Here is a 16,545-nt window from a genome sequence, read left to right on the forward strand (position 1 = left end):
AAATCGCAATGCGAATTTGTACTATCGCATTGCGATTGTCAAGAATCGCGTTGCGATTTTGGAAACTGATTTGCGATTCTGGGGATCGCGTTGCGATTTTTATTTCGCGTTGCGATTTTGTTGGTCATTTTGGCAAATCCAAAAAAAGTTGGTTAAAATCGTATATTATAAGGCATTTTTGGTCACTGAGACGATTTCTCTATAAATAAAAAATGAGATTTAAGATAATTTGATTTTTTCTATCTCTACACAAACGGAATAAATAAATAATCCATTATAAATATAAAAATCATAAAGAATATAAACAAAAATCTCATATATCCCAAGATTTTAAGATCCACTTATACTTAGTGTAAAACTTTTAGTTTTATAACTTTTAAAATCATTGGACGAGAGAAAATCAAAGACTGATATTAACTTATTGGTTTTTTTCACTGAATATCTTCTTATTGCCTACTGATAATATCAACCTTTCATTTTCCTAACTCATATATAAATAAAATCTCATAACATCCCTCATAAATCATCTTTGCATTATAAAATCTACCTTTGCATTTGAAATTTCAAAATTCAGTGTATCCTAATACATATATTATAAAATTCAATATATCCCAAAATACTCTCGCAACGTTTCTATTAAATCATCTTTACATCTTAAACTTTGAAATTTATGAAAATTCTTTAAAAAGTTACATCTCACCAAAATATATTTTTTTATAATTCTAAAGATTTAGCATTTTTCTTGATGTGAACATTTAAATATATATAAACCCCCAAGAAACTTAACTCTATAAAACTTTTTACTCAAAAACACATTTTTACTTATTTAATAAACTCAACCACCAAGTTACCCACTAAAATTAATATAAAATTAATTATTAATTGGAATTTAAATTAATATTTAAAAAGGAGAAAGAAACTTTGGGCAAATACAGCGAGCAGAGAATGGGATTTGGCCAATCCATAGCACACATAATGAAACCAAAAACGCTCATCAGAACGATTTTACAACCAGGTGTTTTGCCTACTCTGGTTGTATTACACACAAAAACTTGATTAAAAGTCAGATCCATGAATTGTTGCATAAGATGGATTCTTAATTTACAAACAGAAATGGCTGGCAATTAATATGAAAATAATTTCAATTACCGTTTTCTCATTAAATCATCATACAGCACATTTTTGGATCGCCATTTCTTTTAGAGAAGCCACCGATCTACGGAAGACCTTCAGATTCTGACCTACTTTATCCTGAGATGACGGAAACAACCGTAAAAATACGAAACCACAACCAAAAACCAGATGACATGAAGCAGTTGAAAAAGACTTCTTAGACCAAGTGTCTGTTATCAATGTATTTCTAGTTTCTAACAAGCTAAACTCGGATTGATCGAGTTTCAATCTCATCAAAATTTCGACCAAAAACCGCAACCAAAAGAATTCTTTAACACTGCATTCATTCCAAATGGACTAATACAATTGTGCATGGTAGTAAAAGGAAGGATCATACAACGAAAGACAAAGGTCTAAACAGTGATCAGGGAAGCGGCATACCTCACTTAATAACTCAAGTCGTTCTAAGAGTGGAACTAGCTTTCCGCACAACAAAGAAATTTCTTGTCTTGAATCAGGCTTGTCACCGTACGTAATGGTTTTCATACTTTCATTAGTATCGAATGTACCAGAGCTGCCATTAAAGCAAGGAATTCAACGTAAAACTACTTGTAAACATAAAAAGATGGAAATAAACATAACATCAATCTACTGCACCTCACATTTGGAAATCAACCGGCCAATGGGGGCAAATCGTGCTAAAATCAAACCTAAAAAGGGAGGCGGGTGGTATGTGGATGGCATTGACAAACTATTTACAACTATAGTAACATTCTAACCTAGATCACTTTGTTCTAAAACATATTAGTTACTAGAACTGCTGATCAAGCACTGTCATAAACGAGAGCCAGCTACAAACATTAAATTTTCTTCTACACTTCAAGCATATCCTACAAAAATAGAACTTCAACACAACTTTTCCACCTCATCCAACCAGATTAAATATTCTTGCATGCAACAGTCTTAAGCATCTCATCCCGTATGGCTTATCAATCTTAAGCACCAAATCCGTGCGACAACATAAATATATTTCAAAACTAGAGGACTGAGATGTGGGTTCACCAATTTTTGAAAATTATAGAATGAAGAGAATCATGTACGAAAAACACAAATAATCAAAGCACAAAGATAAAGGATTATTTCAAGACTAGAGGGCAAAAGAAAGCACCTATCCTGAAAATGGATTAGTATCACATTCAATACGTGCTCCGCAAGAGGAATCAATAGAGAAATTAGCTGATCCCTATTACCAGCTACTTGGCACATTTCAACCATTGCAATATACCGCCTGTAAAACATGAAAGCCGCATCGTAAATACATGAAGGATGCACCAGAACTCCATTTTACCACCACAAATACATGTATTTCGAGCCCATAAGTATAATTCGTTCTAAAGTGAGAAATTTCTTTAATTTTTAACTTTATATTACAAAAAGAGTGACTAAGGAAGATACAAAACAGAAAAGGCAAAGCAAAGTAAAGCCAAACCAAATAGACCTTTTTTGTATGTCATCAGATGCTGAAACCAAATCTTGCCTCACACACATATTTATAACTTCATCCACTTCCAGTCTAGATAGTTCATTTATGTCTCGAATCTGCAAACTCAGAAAATCTAGTTAGAACACAAGTCTACACAAAAGTTTATACTTCCAATGGGGCAAAAAGAAGCAATGCACGTGTAGAAATGACATACAGGTGAACAAAGGACATAAAACACAGAAAAAGCAGAAAATATTGTGATATTTCAAAATGTTTATTCAATCCAACATTACCTTATTCAAAAGTAATGATTTTTCCTCAGCTGCTCTTTCTAGAGAATTTGTCACAGCATTCAGAAGAGAACAAAGTAAACTAAGTGTTGGCTGCTTCAGAATAACAGGAGAATCATCTGAAACCTGCAACAAGTTGACGGATGATATGCATATTCAGAGTATACTACAAACTAAAGATACAAATATAGGAAAGAATTTACAAATTCAACACGTTTGAACACATACCTGCAACCTAAGGGATTTCTTTGTGACCAAAAAGTAGAGATAAGAACTCAGGCTAAAGCACAATTTAAAAGCATTGAGTTCTGATTTTCTCTGATTCTGTCATCCAGTGGAAAGAAAGAAAAAAGGGCATAAAAATGTGATACAACAAAAAAAAGATTGGGTTCAGACTTCCTCAGATTCTAATCATTTGGGGAAAAAAAGGATAAATAATACATGTGTAGCATTTGCAGCTATCACCAGAAGAGACATTAACATACCTCAGGAGATCGATTTGAGTGTGAAACAAGGGGACTCTCTGAATCATGAGAGAAAAGAATATGCATCATGCTAAAAAGCCCTTGAACAAAACCATACTCACCACTTTCTTCATAAGGCCAAACCTATAATTTTAAAAAATAAAACAAGTATCATCAAATCAAAACTTTATTTGATCAATACAAAAGAAAACGACCAGCCAACGAGAAAGATAAGAAAGATAATCAATATGGCATTAAGATGAGAACCACTCAAAGAGAAGGTAGGTAGTAATTTTGAATCTTTTACAACACTATTCCTTTCCTTCAAAGCGTTCAAAAAGCATTGATCAAGCAGATAATGCACTGCTTCAGTGCAATTCTAGAGTCAATTTAGAGCCAGGCGGCATTACAACAGGACAAACCTAAGGTTCTTACTTTGCTAAGTATACCAACAACAAGATTGATCTGCTCCATCATCAATTCATCAGCTCCAGAAGCATCTTCCTGAAGAACTTGATCAAAAAGCAAATGATGTCCTTTAACAAAATCTATGACTTCACGAACTACTTTATTTTTTGCCTATAAAACAAAGTACAATGGAATATGAGGAAAGTCACATCAGACACAAAAACAGAAGATGATGAATTATGAGCAGGAAGAGCAGAAAAGGACTGATACGAGCATATAGAAAGAAAATAAATAGCAGTTTAAGATGACTTGTCCAAACAAGCTTTATTCAATCGTGGTTGAAAGAGATGACAATCAAGAATTATTAAGTATATAAAAAAAACAGATGTTATTTCTCCAAAAACTGAAGAAATTTGATACCTCTACTTCTAAAGCACAACATTGGTAAGCCCAACAGAGTATTTCAAATAAAGAGATGAAATCAGTTGGCATGCTCTGAAAAAGTAGTTAATCAGAACTAGGACTTTCAGATAAGGATGTCCATTACAATGGCTTGCAACAAGCCTACCTCAATTAGAGAAATTCTAAAATAATCTGAAGAAATGAGAGAACATGATTCAAAACAAGGAAATCCAGCTAAATCCTTAGTAGCTAAATCCTTAGTAGCAATGTTTTGCTATGCTGCATGTTTAAGATGCTTAAGTTCATATTAACATAAGTCATTGCAGAAGTCAAACAAGGGAGTCATAAAGAAACTATATCAGTTAGACTCAATCATAATATTAAGGAGCTTGGACTCATTTCTTGAGCTTTAACTTAAGAAAACAATTTTAAAAAATAACACCAATAATTATTAAAGATAATCATAAATATGACAGCAGCAAGAAGAGTGGCTTAGCATAATTAAAAGTTTAGAAGCTTGAGCTCAACTCCTAAGCTCAAGATTGAAATCAACTTGAGCACTAAACATGATTATGTTAATAGCAATGGCAAGAACTGTAAATAAGCATGTGTTTAATTAGGTTCAGTATGCTTTGGTTATTACTTTTACCACATGGTTTCTGCTTCCTCCTAAAGCAGAACAATATTTGGTTAAAAAGAACAAAGTAAATAAAGTAACACCAATTCCAGCATGATGATTCACTATAGAAGCAAAATCATGGCTCCTATTGTCCATGATAGTTAAACTTTATTCCTTCAAAACTACTCAACACCTTTGTATCCATGTGCATTTTTTACTTTAGGAGGTTTGTGAAAGAATAATGTAAATACAAAAAGTAACAAGCAAATGAAGCCTTCAATAAATAGAATGCCAAGCTTGAGCTCAGCTGTCAATTAGAGCCATAAAAAATTGCTATGTAGCTAGTGGGATGGTGCTATTTATTATGGTTATCAGCTTTGTGGCTCAAATTTCAGTTGAACAGCCAAATATGGGTACATGTCCAGTATGAGTCAGTTTAACTTTCCAAGAGTTTTTCCCCATAATCAGTCATACTGCGTCCTCTTATCTACTTATGTAAAAATAAGAGAACCAACTGACCTCAAAAAACTCAGATGAATCAACCAACGATGTCAAAGAAAACACCAGTCTTAACATGGGAGTTACAATCATCCGCTGTTTGTCAATGTCCACAGGCACATCTCTCCTTAGCTTCACATCAACCCTCCTTAAACTTCCCTGGTGGATAGTTAATATCTATCAAATCAAAACCATTGCAAAATAAATATGATAATGAACACAAATATTGCCATTTCACGGTTTTCACCTGTAAGTTAACTGCCCTGCACGAAGCAATATGCTCCAAAGCACCCATGGAAAATAAAACCTGAGCCCCAGATTTGCCATAATTGTGACAAATTCTCAGAAGCAATGCGAGTTCAGCTTCAAGAGTACAAGTCCGTTGAAATGACTCAAGTGAATGACCACCATCCTGAAACAGTAATTATACAGTTCATGAGCAATGATATGAACCAAATTCTGTAGAGGGGCTGATAGAGGTGTTAAAGATCTCAGGTAATTCTTCTTCTTCGGGTTTTCTTCTTTTTTGGTGGTGGTGCAGTTGGGTGGGGGTGTGAGGAAGCGGAAGGGGTAGCAATCGGGAAAAAGTTTGGATAAATTTATATTCGCATACAAATAATTAACGCATGGGCAAGTGTTAATATGTCAAAAACCTTTGTGAAGGTCAAAATTATCACAAGCAACAAGATGGAGAGCATTACAATAGTTGAAACATATTTGTGGTCCTAGCTCCGGGGGAATAACAGGGTAAATGGCAACATGGAAGCATGTGTAAGGCTTTTTTAGCCAGCTAATACCTAGATACATCTTTATTTCCAACTTAATCACCAATATAACAAGATTTACCCAACTAGTAAATTTAATTTCAGAACATCTTATGATGGCATAATGGCAAATATGCTAGTGGAGGGATTACATTATTTAAGGCTTATATGATCATATCTTAAGAATATTTACATATAATTAGATTGGTTTATATTAATTAGTATTCTTCTATTTCTTTTCCAAGCATTACAGTTTGTGTTGTATTTGGTATTTTGTTTTAATAGGGTTTTGAATTTAGTTATAATTACTTATAACTTTAGTTTTGGGTAGGTTCTTGATGATGAATATTTGAGTTATTGATATTGATTAGTGAGATTTACTTGGTTCTTTTTAGTTTTCTACCCTTGTTCTTCCAGTTTGGTCCCAATTTTCTTTGTTCCTTCCCAACTGTTTCCATCTATTTTGATTTTCCCTCGATATTTCTATATTCAAACTCCTACTTGTTCTACATTTTTCTTGTAATCAAACATAATATATTGTAAATAATTCAGCATCTAGTATATGAAGGATACACATACCGTAGAAGAAAAATTACTGATACTCGTTAAGCAAGACCTCAAAAATCCTCTACTTTGAAGTTGACTTAAGAAATATCTTTCATGATCGATACAAACAACTGCATCCAGAACATAAAGTGATATTGTCTTTCCAGCCTCACTGCCATGAGTTGCATCCTTTATTACCTGCAGTTTGAAATGAATAGATATGAAACCAGAATGAGAAAAGAAAACACTAAAATATAAATATATAACATGCCCCCATATAAACTGGTATAAGAATGACATTCTATACAACAGCGAAATTCTCCTTCAGGAAAAATTATAGAAACTTGGTAAATAATATTAGTAAAGAGAACAAAATAAATCTGTACAATAACAAAATCAGTGCTCATGCTGATTTTCCGTCAAAGAAGCATATTATACACAGTATATAAAAAATACATGACTAGTTTTTCAGGTTGATAGAATTCAAAAGCTAGAGAGATCTGCTGACAAGATTTTGCTATATAAGCGTATATGAATTCAAAGGAGCTGTACAGATAAACAAAAAACATATTTAGAGCATTCCAATGCAGACAAACCCATATTTCAATTAAATTGTTAGATAAGATAAGTAATCTTAATTCCCAAGTCACCAGAGCTCCATAATGAAAACCAAATAAAGAAAAAGAAGGGTTGAAGGAGGGGGAAGCACCCACCAAGTCCAAGATGGCTTGAGCCTCCTTTCTTAAGATGGAAAAGTTGGCACGAGCTAGTTCTGCCTGTTCTTTGTCAATCTGCAAAATGTGGATCATTGGTAATGAAGTATTTCTTCAATTAACATTTATTAAAATGGCAACATAGAGGAGAAATGATTAGAAAAAGCTTTTAGAGAGTACATACCTTCTGAAGATCCAACTCCTCACCATCTTGCTCATCAAGCAGCAACTGCTGAAGAACTGATGTTGGCACATTAGGAGCAAGCATATGCTGACAGTACTGGAAATAACTCAGAAGCAATGCATATTGACTGAAGACAATACAAATAGAAAGTCAGATAACAACCTAACAAGAAGTAAAGAAAAGCAACAGATTGGTAATGAGAACCATACCGCCTCCTCAATGCCTCTGATGATTCATTTCTCAACATTGCCATGATCAGCTTAAACAGTAGTGAGTGACAAGCACCATTCGACAATTGTTTCACGGTGATAATATCAAGACATGTGATATTATCTGAAGTAAAACCACCAGGACATAAGAATCTATCATCACATAGTTTCACCATGCATGTAAGAGCAACCTAGCAACATTTCATGCAGAAGGAAAGTTATTATAACCATTGCCATAAAAAGGAAAGCCAAGCAGTAAGTTATTATTTAAGTTCAGTTGGTCACCTGGCTCAATATGAATGCCATTTTCAATGAGCAGTCAGGAGAGGCAGAAGCACTTAGACATGCATCAAGAATCCTGACAATCAAAAGAGATATAAGCAACACAGCAAGTCAAGAACAAGAAAGAAGTGTGCTAGTTATGATATATACTGATACAAAATTTCTGATCGATGTTCACGCGATGAGATTCTTCTTGATACAGAAACCTGCCATGGCACATAGTACAGACATAGGACATGAGAAAATTGAAGTCAAAAAATGTGCTTGACAAACCAGCTAAAGAATTGTCAGACCTCTACAATATGTGACCAGCCAGTTAACATATGAAGTTGAGCAGCCTGTTCCTCAAGGTTTTTGTTGTATCTCCATCCCCATCTCAACAACTGCTGAATTGTATCCCGAAAATCATTCAGCTCAGCTTCGCTGCCAAAGTTACTCAACTGAGGATAAACAGAGTTGAACTTCTGAAATCACAAAATCAGATCGAACTCAACTCTTTATATATAACAATAAAGGAACAAAAACACTCAACTCCGAGGCTTTTAAAAAAATGATAAAGGAACATACCTGCCAAAGTTTATCACGAAGTGAACCAAGATCAATTAGACGATCACCGCGTTCAGAGTAGTAATAGATGCCACCCTTTCCAGAAGTTGTTGGATTTCCTAGTATGTCCTCTACCTATAAAAGCTGAAATAAGCAAGTCTAGATGAAAGGTACAATTGAAGAGCTACAATCAGCAGAGAGGATCTTACAAGCAAATGATATTTCGAATTAGAAATAAGTTGAGAAAGCTTCATAGATGTGTCTGGAGATCTGAATTGGACTACTTCAAGCAATTCTAACACCTGAAATAGATCCCAAATTGTGAAGTGAAAAGTTGAGCTATTGGACCAACTTCATAATCTTCATAAAGGATATTATGCTATTAATACACAGCAGAAAATTCATTCCATGTAAAGTACAAGACTAGTGTTATATACGCTCAGAAACAATAATCATAAGGATTATATACACTAAAAGGAACTAAGAAACCCGCCAATAATGAAAAGCAAATAAGGGAAGAATTCAACATGCCTCAGCATGTATATAACAAGCATAAAACATATCTCTCACTCTCAAAAGGTTCTCAAAATTCTTGTCAAAGTTGCTTGCAACTGTCAATACAGCCACAAACCAGTAGTTGAAAAGGCAATGGAACCACCAATCTGACTCAAAAAAACTATATAATTGGGGAAAATTAGAGAAGTGGAAAAGATACATTAGAAGCAACAGACGTGAAAAGAACTTCCAGAAACTGGAACTAAGGTAACTTTTTGATAACCATCCACATTTTCAGCAGATCATCAGCCATATGAGGAAATTTGTTTATTCCAAATTATACTAGATACAAGTAACTAGTAATACCTTCTTGGTCTTACTGATAGTTCTAGTTGCAGTATGTTCCTTGTTGTTTTGAAGAATTAAGGCCTGAGATATTACATCAGTGCCAGTTTCAACAACATCATGCCCTAAAAGATGAGCAAGGATACTCTGACAAGCCTCTCTATGATGAGGACTACTCACATATGCAGCATGTAACTCAATAGCTAAAAGTTTCAACAGCCACGCTCTCTGCAGAACACAAGGAGCAAAAGTTAAGGAAGATAGTACAATATAGCTGACAAGATATTCTTTTTTTTATAGAAATAGGAGGCCTCATTAAAAGCCCCCCTCTTAGTTGGCTCTTGTGAAGAGGCAACTAGAGGAAGGAGGAAAAGGGTACCTCAATTTATAGATAATTCAATAATTACATAAAAGTACACCTTACACTTTAAACAACCAAAAATAATAAACCCAAACAGTACATCAATAAAGCTTAAAACATTCATCCAATCCCCTCCTTAGCTAAGTTATCTGACTCCCAATTACAGCTCCTAGGAATCAGTCTAACAATAATCTCCCTAGCAGAAACTAAGGCCCCAATTTCCCCAACCAAAGAACTGAAAAACGTAGGGGCAGAAAACGGCAACAAAATCCAGTCAACTGCAGATTTGTAATCACTCTCTATGATAAGTCTTCCCTTCAATGCCCAATAAGAAAAAAGGAAAGAATCAATGCCTTTTTTAATGGCTTTCAACTCAGCCAAAGGAGGAGGACCTGGACCTACACCATTAGAGAAAGTGGCTAAACTAGTGCAATTTGAATCTTTCAAAATTCCTCCAATTCCACCCTGCAGCCCATCACTTCTTACCGCCCCATTCACATTGAATTTAAAAAAATCAGCTAGAGAAGGAAGCCAGCAGTGAACCTTCTTTATCTTAAAGGATTGATTAGGAATCCTGTCTGCAAGCGAGGGATCCCCAACTAGTAAATCAGCCTGAATAAGAACATGAGGGAACTCAGCTAAAAACCATTTAGCCAGCCTAAATCTGGAAATGAAGAAGAAAGAACTGTCGAAATTCTAATTTTCAAACACCACCGAATTCCTAGCCTTCCATAATGACCAAAAAACAATTCCCGGGATAAACTTCCAAATTTAAGAATAAGCTCTTAGGTAAGACCAAGAACAAAGCAGGGAAGAGGGGTCTTGAGGCAGAACTGAAGAGATATCCCATAACCTTAGGAATCTATTCCACAGCTCCCCTGCAACAGAGCATGTAATGAAAAGGTGTTGAATGGTTTCTTCATGCTTATGACATAAAGGGCAAAGAACATCTTCCAAGGGAACCCCCTTTTCTTCAACTCCACTCTAATGGCCAGTTTTTTATGAGAGATCTACCAAAGAAAGGTTTCACCTCTAGGAGGAGCCAAACCAGACCACAGCCACTTGTTCCACTCGAAATTACCTCCAGATATACAAGATAGAGTTAGCCTACAAGACTTAGCCGAGAACAAACCATCACCCTTCCCTAACCATGCAAGAAAGTCATCCACTAAATTAGACAAAACTATATTATCAATCAAAGACATAAAAGCAACCCACTAATCCAATTCCCAGTCGCATAAATTCCTCCTTAACTGAATAATCCAAACCCGACCATTATTTTTGAAGCAACCAAAATCAGCTACTTTCCCCCATTTATTGGTAGATAAAGCAAAAATCCTGGGGAATTGATTTTTTAAGGTTGAATCATTAACTCAAACATCATTCCAGAAGGATATCGACATACCATTCCCCACTTGGATCTTCGAATTAGACCTCAAACACTCCCCTATCTCGTCATTTTTCAAATAGTTGTTCACAATACCTCTCCAAATCCATGAATCTAGAGGAGAAACTGCCTTGCTTATTGATAGAGACAAATTACTAACATTATGTTTGCAGCAAAGTAACTTTTTCCACCGAGTGTTTTTTTCATTTGCAAATTTCCACACCCATTTACCAAGCAACACTCTATTAACCAAATTCAAATCCAAGACTCCCAAGCCTCCCTCTTCATAGGGTTGACACACCATCTTCCAATTCACCCAATGAATACGTTTCTTTGTTGTTCCTTCTCCCCAAAGAAATTTAGCCATCAAAGAATTCAACTTCTGACTTACCTTGAACGGAATTTTGAAAATAGAGAGGAAAACAATCAGCAAGGAGGACAACACAGACTTCACCAACACCAATCTTCCAGCCATTGACAACGAAGAAGCTTTCCATCCCGCTAATTTGTTGTTAAACTTCTGGATTATTGGATCCCACAAAAACTCTGAATTATCGGATCCCACAGTAACTCTAATTTTTCTTTGCACCTAAGGTAAACCAAGATACACCGTAGGAAAAGATCCCACCCCACAGTTTGCTTCATATGCCCATTCTTTTAAGATGTCATCTTCCATATTAATGCCATACAAATTACTCTTAGAATGATTTAGATGAAGCCCTGACATTAGACTGAAAACCCTCAACACTCTCCTAATATTTAGAATATGAGTAGGAGAATCTCGACAGAATAAGATGAGATCATTTGCGAACTGTAAATGAGTCAAATGGAAAGGATTATCAGGCCTACCAATAACGAGCCCTTCAAAAAGTCCAAGATCAACAGCTTTAATCAGCATTAAATTTAGAAGTTCCCCAACTATATTAAACAAATGAGGGGATAAACTATAGCCTTGTCTCAACCCTTTACCCATCGAAAATTCTTCTGTTGGAGATCCATTCACTAAAACCGATATTAAAGCTGAAGATATACAATACTCTATCCATGAAATCCATTTCTCACCAAAACCCATGACTTTTAATAATCTCAAGAGAATCGGCCATTCCACCGAATCATATGCTCTACGAAAATCAACTTTGAAAACGACCCCTTTCCTCCCTTGTTTCCTCCAAAAATCTATGCCTTCATTGGCAAGAAATGCACATTCTAGTAGCTGTCTACCAGGAATAAAGGCAAACTGTGAAGGGCTTACTATGCCTTTAATAACTAAAACAAGCTTTTCGATAAAACTTTGGAAATTATTTTATATAAGCTGCCAACAAGGCTTATTGGTCTGAAGTCTTCAATACCTTTAGGATTTAGTTTCTTTGGGATCAGTGTTATGAAAGCGTGATTGACCCCATGCACCCATGTCCTTCCACAGTAAAAATCATCCACAAATTTCATAATATGTACCTTAGGGGTAGGCCAGAATTTCTTAAAAAACCCATCGTATGACCATCCGAACCAGGGGCTTTAGCACTGTCTGAATAAAAAATTGTTTCCCACACTTCCTATTCTGAAAATTTAACCTCAAGACGAGCCTTTTGCTCAGCTGACAATTTCGCAAAATTAAGATTAATTTCATCAACCTCCAACGTTGCTTTTGAATTATAATTTTTCTTGAAAAAATCCAAGACCTATATAGGCCCTAATCTGATCTGGATCTGAAATTTCCTCACCAGCCACCTTCAATGCCGAAATGGAATTAATTCTGTTCCTATTAAGGGCACATAAGTGGAAGAACCTCGTATTTCTGTCACCATCCTTTATCCATTTCATTCTTGACTTCTGGAGCCAAATACTTTCATCCATCCTACGCAATTTCCATAATTCATTCCACGATAGCAGCAACTGAAAAACTAACAAGACATTCTCAAATAATAGAACTTTGTTCTGAATCTATTGTGGATGAAGCATGCACCATGATGACAATTAATCAATGAAAAATAATACCAAGCAACCGGTTTCATAATATATTTCTGCACAGAGATCCATAACCAAACTTCAGAGAAAAACGGTAAATACAAAAATGTTTAATAAATGGGCTTAAAAAGGGTCTGGCACAAGACTAGGGTACTTTAAGCCAAATAGAGTGAGAGAGAGAGACTTATTTTATTTTGTTGGGAGTAAAACATAACATGGCTGTTCCTTTATCTTCTTGGCTTTACAAGGGCATATGCAATTTCTTACCTTTTCTATATCTGGGACAGGTTAACAAAAATGAGTGAGAAAAATAGAGAGAGAGAGAGAGCGAGTGCTTTTGGTCGTTCATTATCCGGTGAGGAATGGACTGTTTTTATTGGAAATCTTAGTATGAGAGTTACTAGAGGTGAATTAAGAGAGATTTTCAACCATTATGGAAGAATAGTGAGGGTTTATATTCCAAATTTTATTAGTAAACCGAATTATAAGTCATTCACGTTTGCTTTGGTGCAATATGCGATGGAGGAAGGTTGCAGAAGAGCTGTTCAGAATGTCAACGGAACGCTGATTGATGGGAAGAGAGTCACAGTGAGGGTTGCAAAGAACAAGAGGGGCTGGATAAGAGCAGCAGCAGTTAAAGACACTCAGATGGAAGGATATAAGCCAGATAAAGCGGCTAATGGCAGTAAGCAGGCTGTTTTGGAGAAATCAACAAGTTTGAGAGATGGCAGAACGTACAAGGAGGTTGTGAGTGTGACTAACAGTAGGAGTATGGATCAACATCGAATGGTGAATAGGGGAGGCAAGAAAACAGCAAATGGAGTGAGAAATGTATGGGATATGCACATCCCATCAGAAGATTTTTGTTGGGTGAAAAATTCCTTAACAGGGGTTATTAAAGATCCCCTTCAGCCTGATATGGTGGTGAGAGCTTTGGCAAAGGAGGGTTTCCAGGTTAAGATAGTAAGGTGGGGTTATGTTAGGAATGCCAGTATAATTATGTTCCATACAAATGAAGAGTTTTTAAAGGCGTGGTCAAATCTTAGAGAGAAATTCCACTGTTGGTTCGATTGGGTTGATCCTTTGTTGAGTGAAGATGGAGTCCCTTTGGCCTATTGCTTGGTCGAGTTGGTTGGTTTACCGCTTCTTAGTTGGAACGTACCTTTTCTGGAAAAGCTTGGAGGTAAGTGGGGAAAGGTTGTTAGTATAATGGAGGAAACAAGGAATAGAGACGACCTCTCATCGGCCAGAATGCTGTTAAGGGTTGCAAGCCCTTTTGATATACAAGAATCTGTTATGGTAGGATCTTATGGAAGATCGTTTAAAGTTAAAATTAATGTGGGATCCAGCTATAAACATAGATCTGAAGCTTTAGGAGACATGAGGCAGATGTGTTCACATGACAGCTGCAGTGACGATAAGTCAAAGGGGGAAGATGGTGGAAATACAGAAAAGGAAGAAGACAATGGTGAGAACTCAGCAGAAGGATTTTGGTCAAAGGTTGACACGTGGCTTCAAAATAGCCAAGACAGGGGGTTGTCAGAAAAAGGTGGGGAACAGTATCTGGAAAAGAAGTCTGACTCCCTGCCCAATGCTAATGGGGTGTCAGATAAATTTGAATTTGAATTAAATCCTAGGGGGAATATGCGGGCCTTGGGCTGCGAGAGGTTGTGGAACAGAGTCTTCCGGCCCATTCTGATTCTAATTGGGAGTCTTACTCTCCTGTTTCTAAAATTATCCCAGCTGGACCTGCTGTGAAGTTGAATTGGGCTAGGTCAGTAATTCAGAATAAGGTTCAGAATCTGTCCGAATTGAGTGCAGAAAAAAGAAATGTGCCATTAGAAGAAGAAATTGAGGGGGAACAGGAAGATGATGGTTTGTTTCTTGGTAAGCTAGTAGAAGGAACTCCGATGCAAGCGGATAATGGTGAAGCGAGAATTTCTAAGCTTGTCGGCTCAAAAATAAGTCCAGCTGGGCCAACAATTAATATAGACAAGTTTGGCAAAATGATCCTCAAGCACAAAAATGTTAACAATGGAATTTCTAATGAAGTAGAGGGTAATGAGTCAGCTTCAGATAAGGGTCTCCAGGCTGGAGATAGACAAGTTGGGCAGTAGTTAATGTTGTTAGAGCCAAGTGTTAATATGGCAGAAAGCTTTTCAAGGGAGAGATTGCGGTACAGGAATAAAAGACCATTGTCATCAAAAAGTGTTCTGTTAGAGAGAAGAAAAGCTAGTAGCTATAAGAGGGTTTATTTGAGGTCGAGCAGCAGGAAATTTTGGCATGGAAGTGTTTTGAATGTTAGTCCTCTAAGAGAGGAGGAACGAACCAGTAATGAGGGGATTGTGCAGCCTTCAAAAGTTGTTCAACAGACTGTGGGAGAGGAGGTTAATAGAGAATTGTCTGAAAGTGATAGATTAAAATTCATTTTGGGCTCTGACTTTAGAAGAGCTAAAAGAAGCTTGCTAAGGGAAGCTTATGATCAGGTGGCAATCTCAACTGCTTCTTCTTCAGATTTTTCTATTTTGGTGGAGGAAGCCTTAGCAACTTGGGAAATCAGCAAGTTATTGGGGGTGTCCTTTAAGCAAGGGAAGATGGCTTTTCTGGATAAGATTATCAGTTTAGAGAAAGCTTTGAATAAGGTCAATCAAGGTGATCTCCATGGGGGTGTAGATTGTGGATTAATTAACGATGAAGATTAATTTTATCATTGCTTCATGGAACGTTAGAGGTTTGAGGAGAAAATAAAAGCAGAGGGTTGTTCAGAGGTTAATTGATAAAAATCACCCACATTTTCTTTGGCTGCAAGAAACGAAAATGGAGAATATTCCTAGATTACTGCTTAGAAGAAAGGAGTTTAGTTATTTTAAAGGTGTCCTTGATTCTCCATCGGTTGGCTCATCAGGGGGTTTACTGAGTTGTTGGGATGATAAAATTTTCGAATTGGAAAATCAGTCTATTCATAGAAGATTCATTGTCTTATCCGAAAAATTCCGTGTCAATAATTTCAGTTGCATTTTCATCAATGTTTATGGTCCCTCAATTGAGGAGGAGAAAGATAGTATTTTTGAAGAGTTAAGCATGTTCATTAATGGTCAGAGGGCTCCTATTTGTGTAGGCGGGGACTTTAATGTTTATATGCATGAGGGAGAGAAGATCGGAAGAACTCAGAACAGGAATTCAATGAGGATATTCAATTTTTTCTTGTTGCAAACTGGCTTAATTGATTTACCATTAAATGGAGGAAGGTTTACTTGGTGCAATAATCAAGATACCCCTACTCATGTTAGATTGGACCGGTTTTTGGTTGATGGACAATTTCTGGCTGCATTTCCTGATTTGGTGCAAACCTTACTGCCTAGATCTCTTTCAGACCATAACGCTATACTGTTGGAGAATGGAGGTGTTAATTGGGGTAAAAAGCCTTTTAGACTTTTTAACTATCTCATGGAAGAAGAAGGGTTTGAGGAC

At 36.2% G+C, this 16,545-nt stretch overlaps 1 protein-coding gene across 2 annotated transcripts in view; it reads right to left on the bottom strand.

The window, feature by feature from the left end:
- Positions 1-1,047: 1,047 nt before the first annotated feature.
- LOC120177655 (nuclear pore complex protein NUP205-like) overlaps positions 1,048-16,545 on the bottom strand; it is a 33,291-nt gene continuing 17,793 nt past the window's right edge. Inside the window, exons 26-45 of one of the 2 annotated variants that reach the window (XM_039183728.1) lie at positions 9,386-9,589; positions 8,731-8,823; positions 8,543-8,656; positions 8,269-8,439; positions 8,126-8,181; positions 7,979-8,051; positions 7,694-7,884; positions 7,485-7,611; positions 7,301-7,378; positions 6,621-6,785; positions 5,525-5,689; positions 5,299-5,436; positions 3,786-3,929; positions 3,372-3,494; positions 3,115-3,210; positions 2,890-3,012; positions 2,612-2,712; positions 2,282-2,401; positions 1,555-1,687; positions 1,048-1,251 (exon numbers count right to left, since the gene is read on the bottom strand). In XM_039183728.1, the coding sequence (XP_039039659.1) occupies positions 1,168-1,251; positions 1,555-1,687; positions 2,282-2,401; positions 2,612-2,712; positions 2,890-3,012; positions 3,115-3,210; positions 3,372-3,494; positions 3,786-3,929; positions 5,299-5,436; positions 5,525-5,689; positions 6,621-6,785; positions 7,301-7,378; positions 7,485-7,611; positions 7,694-7,884; positions 7,979-8,051; positions 8,126-8,181; positions 8,269-8,439; positions 8,543-8,656; positions 8,731-8,823; positions 9,386-9,589 (2,499 nt within the window). In that variant the 3' untranslated portion in view covers positions 1,048-1,167. Of the gene's footprint in view, positions 1,252-1,554; positions 1,688-2,281; positions 2,402-2,611; positions 2,713-2,889; positions 3,013-3,114; positions 3,211-3,371; positions 3,495-3,785; positions 3,930-5,298; positions 5,437-5,524; positions 5,690-6,620; positions 6,786-7,300; positions 7,379-7,484; positions 7,612-7,693; positions 7,885-7,978; positions 8,052-8,125; positions 8,182-8,268; positions 8,440-8,542; positions 8,657-8,730; positions 8,824-9,382; positions 9,590-16,545 lie in introns of both variants that reach the window. The other variant, XM_039183727.1, reaches the window with a different exon arrangement.

The sequence above is a fragment of the Hibiscus syriacus genome, unplaced genomic scaffold, assembly GCF_006381635.1.
Source record: "Hibiscus syriacus cultivar Baekdansim isolate YM2019G1 unplaced genomic scaffold, ASM638163v2 tig00112293_pilon, whole genome shotgun sequence".
NCBI lineage: Eukaryota > Viridiplantae > Streptophyta > Magnoliopsida > Malvales > Malvaceae > Hibiscus > Hibiscus syriacus.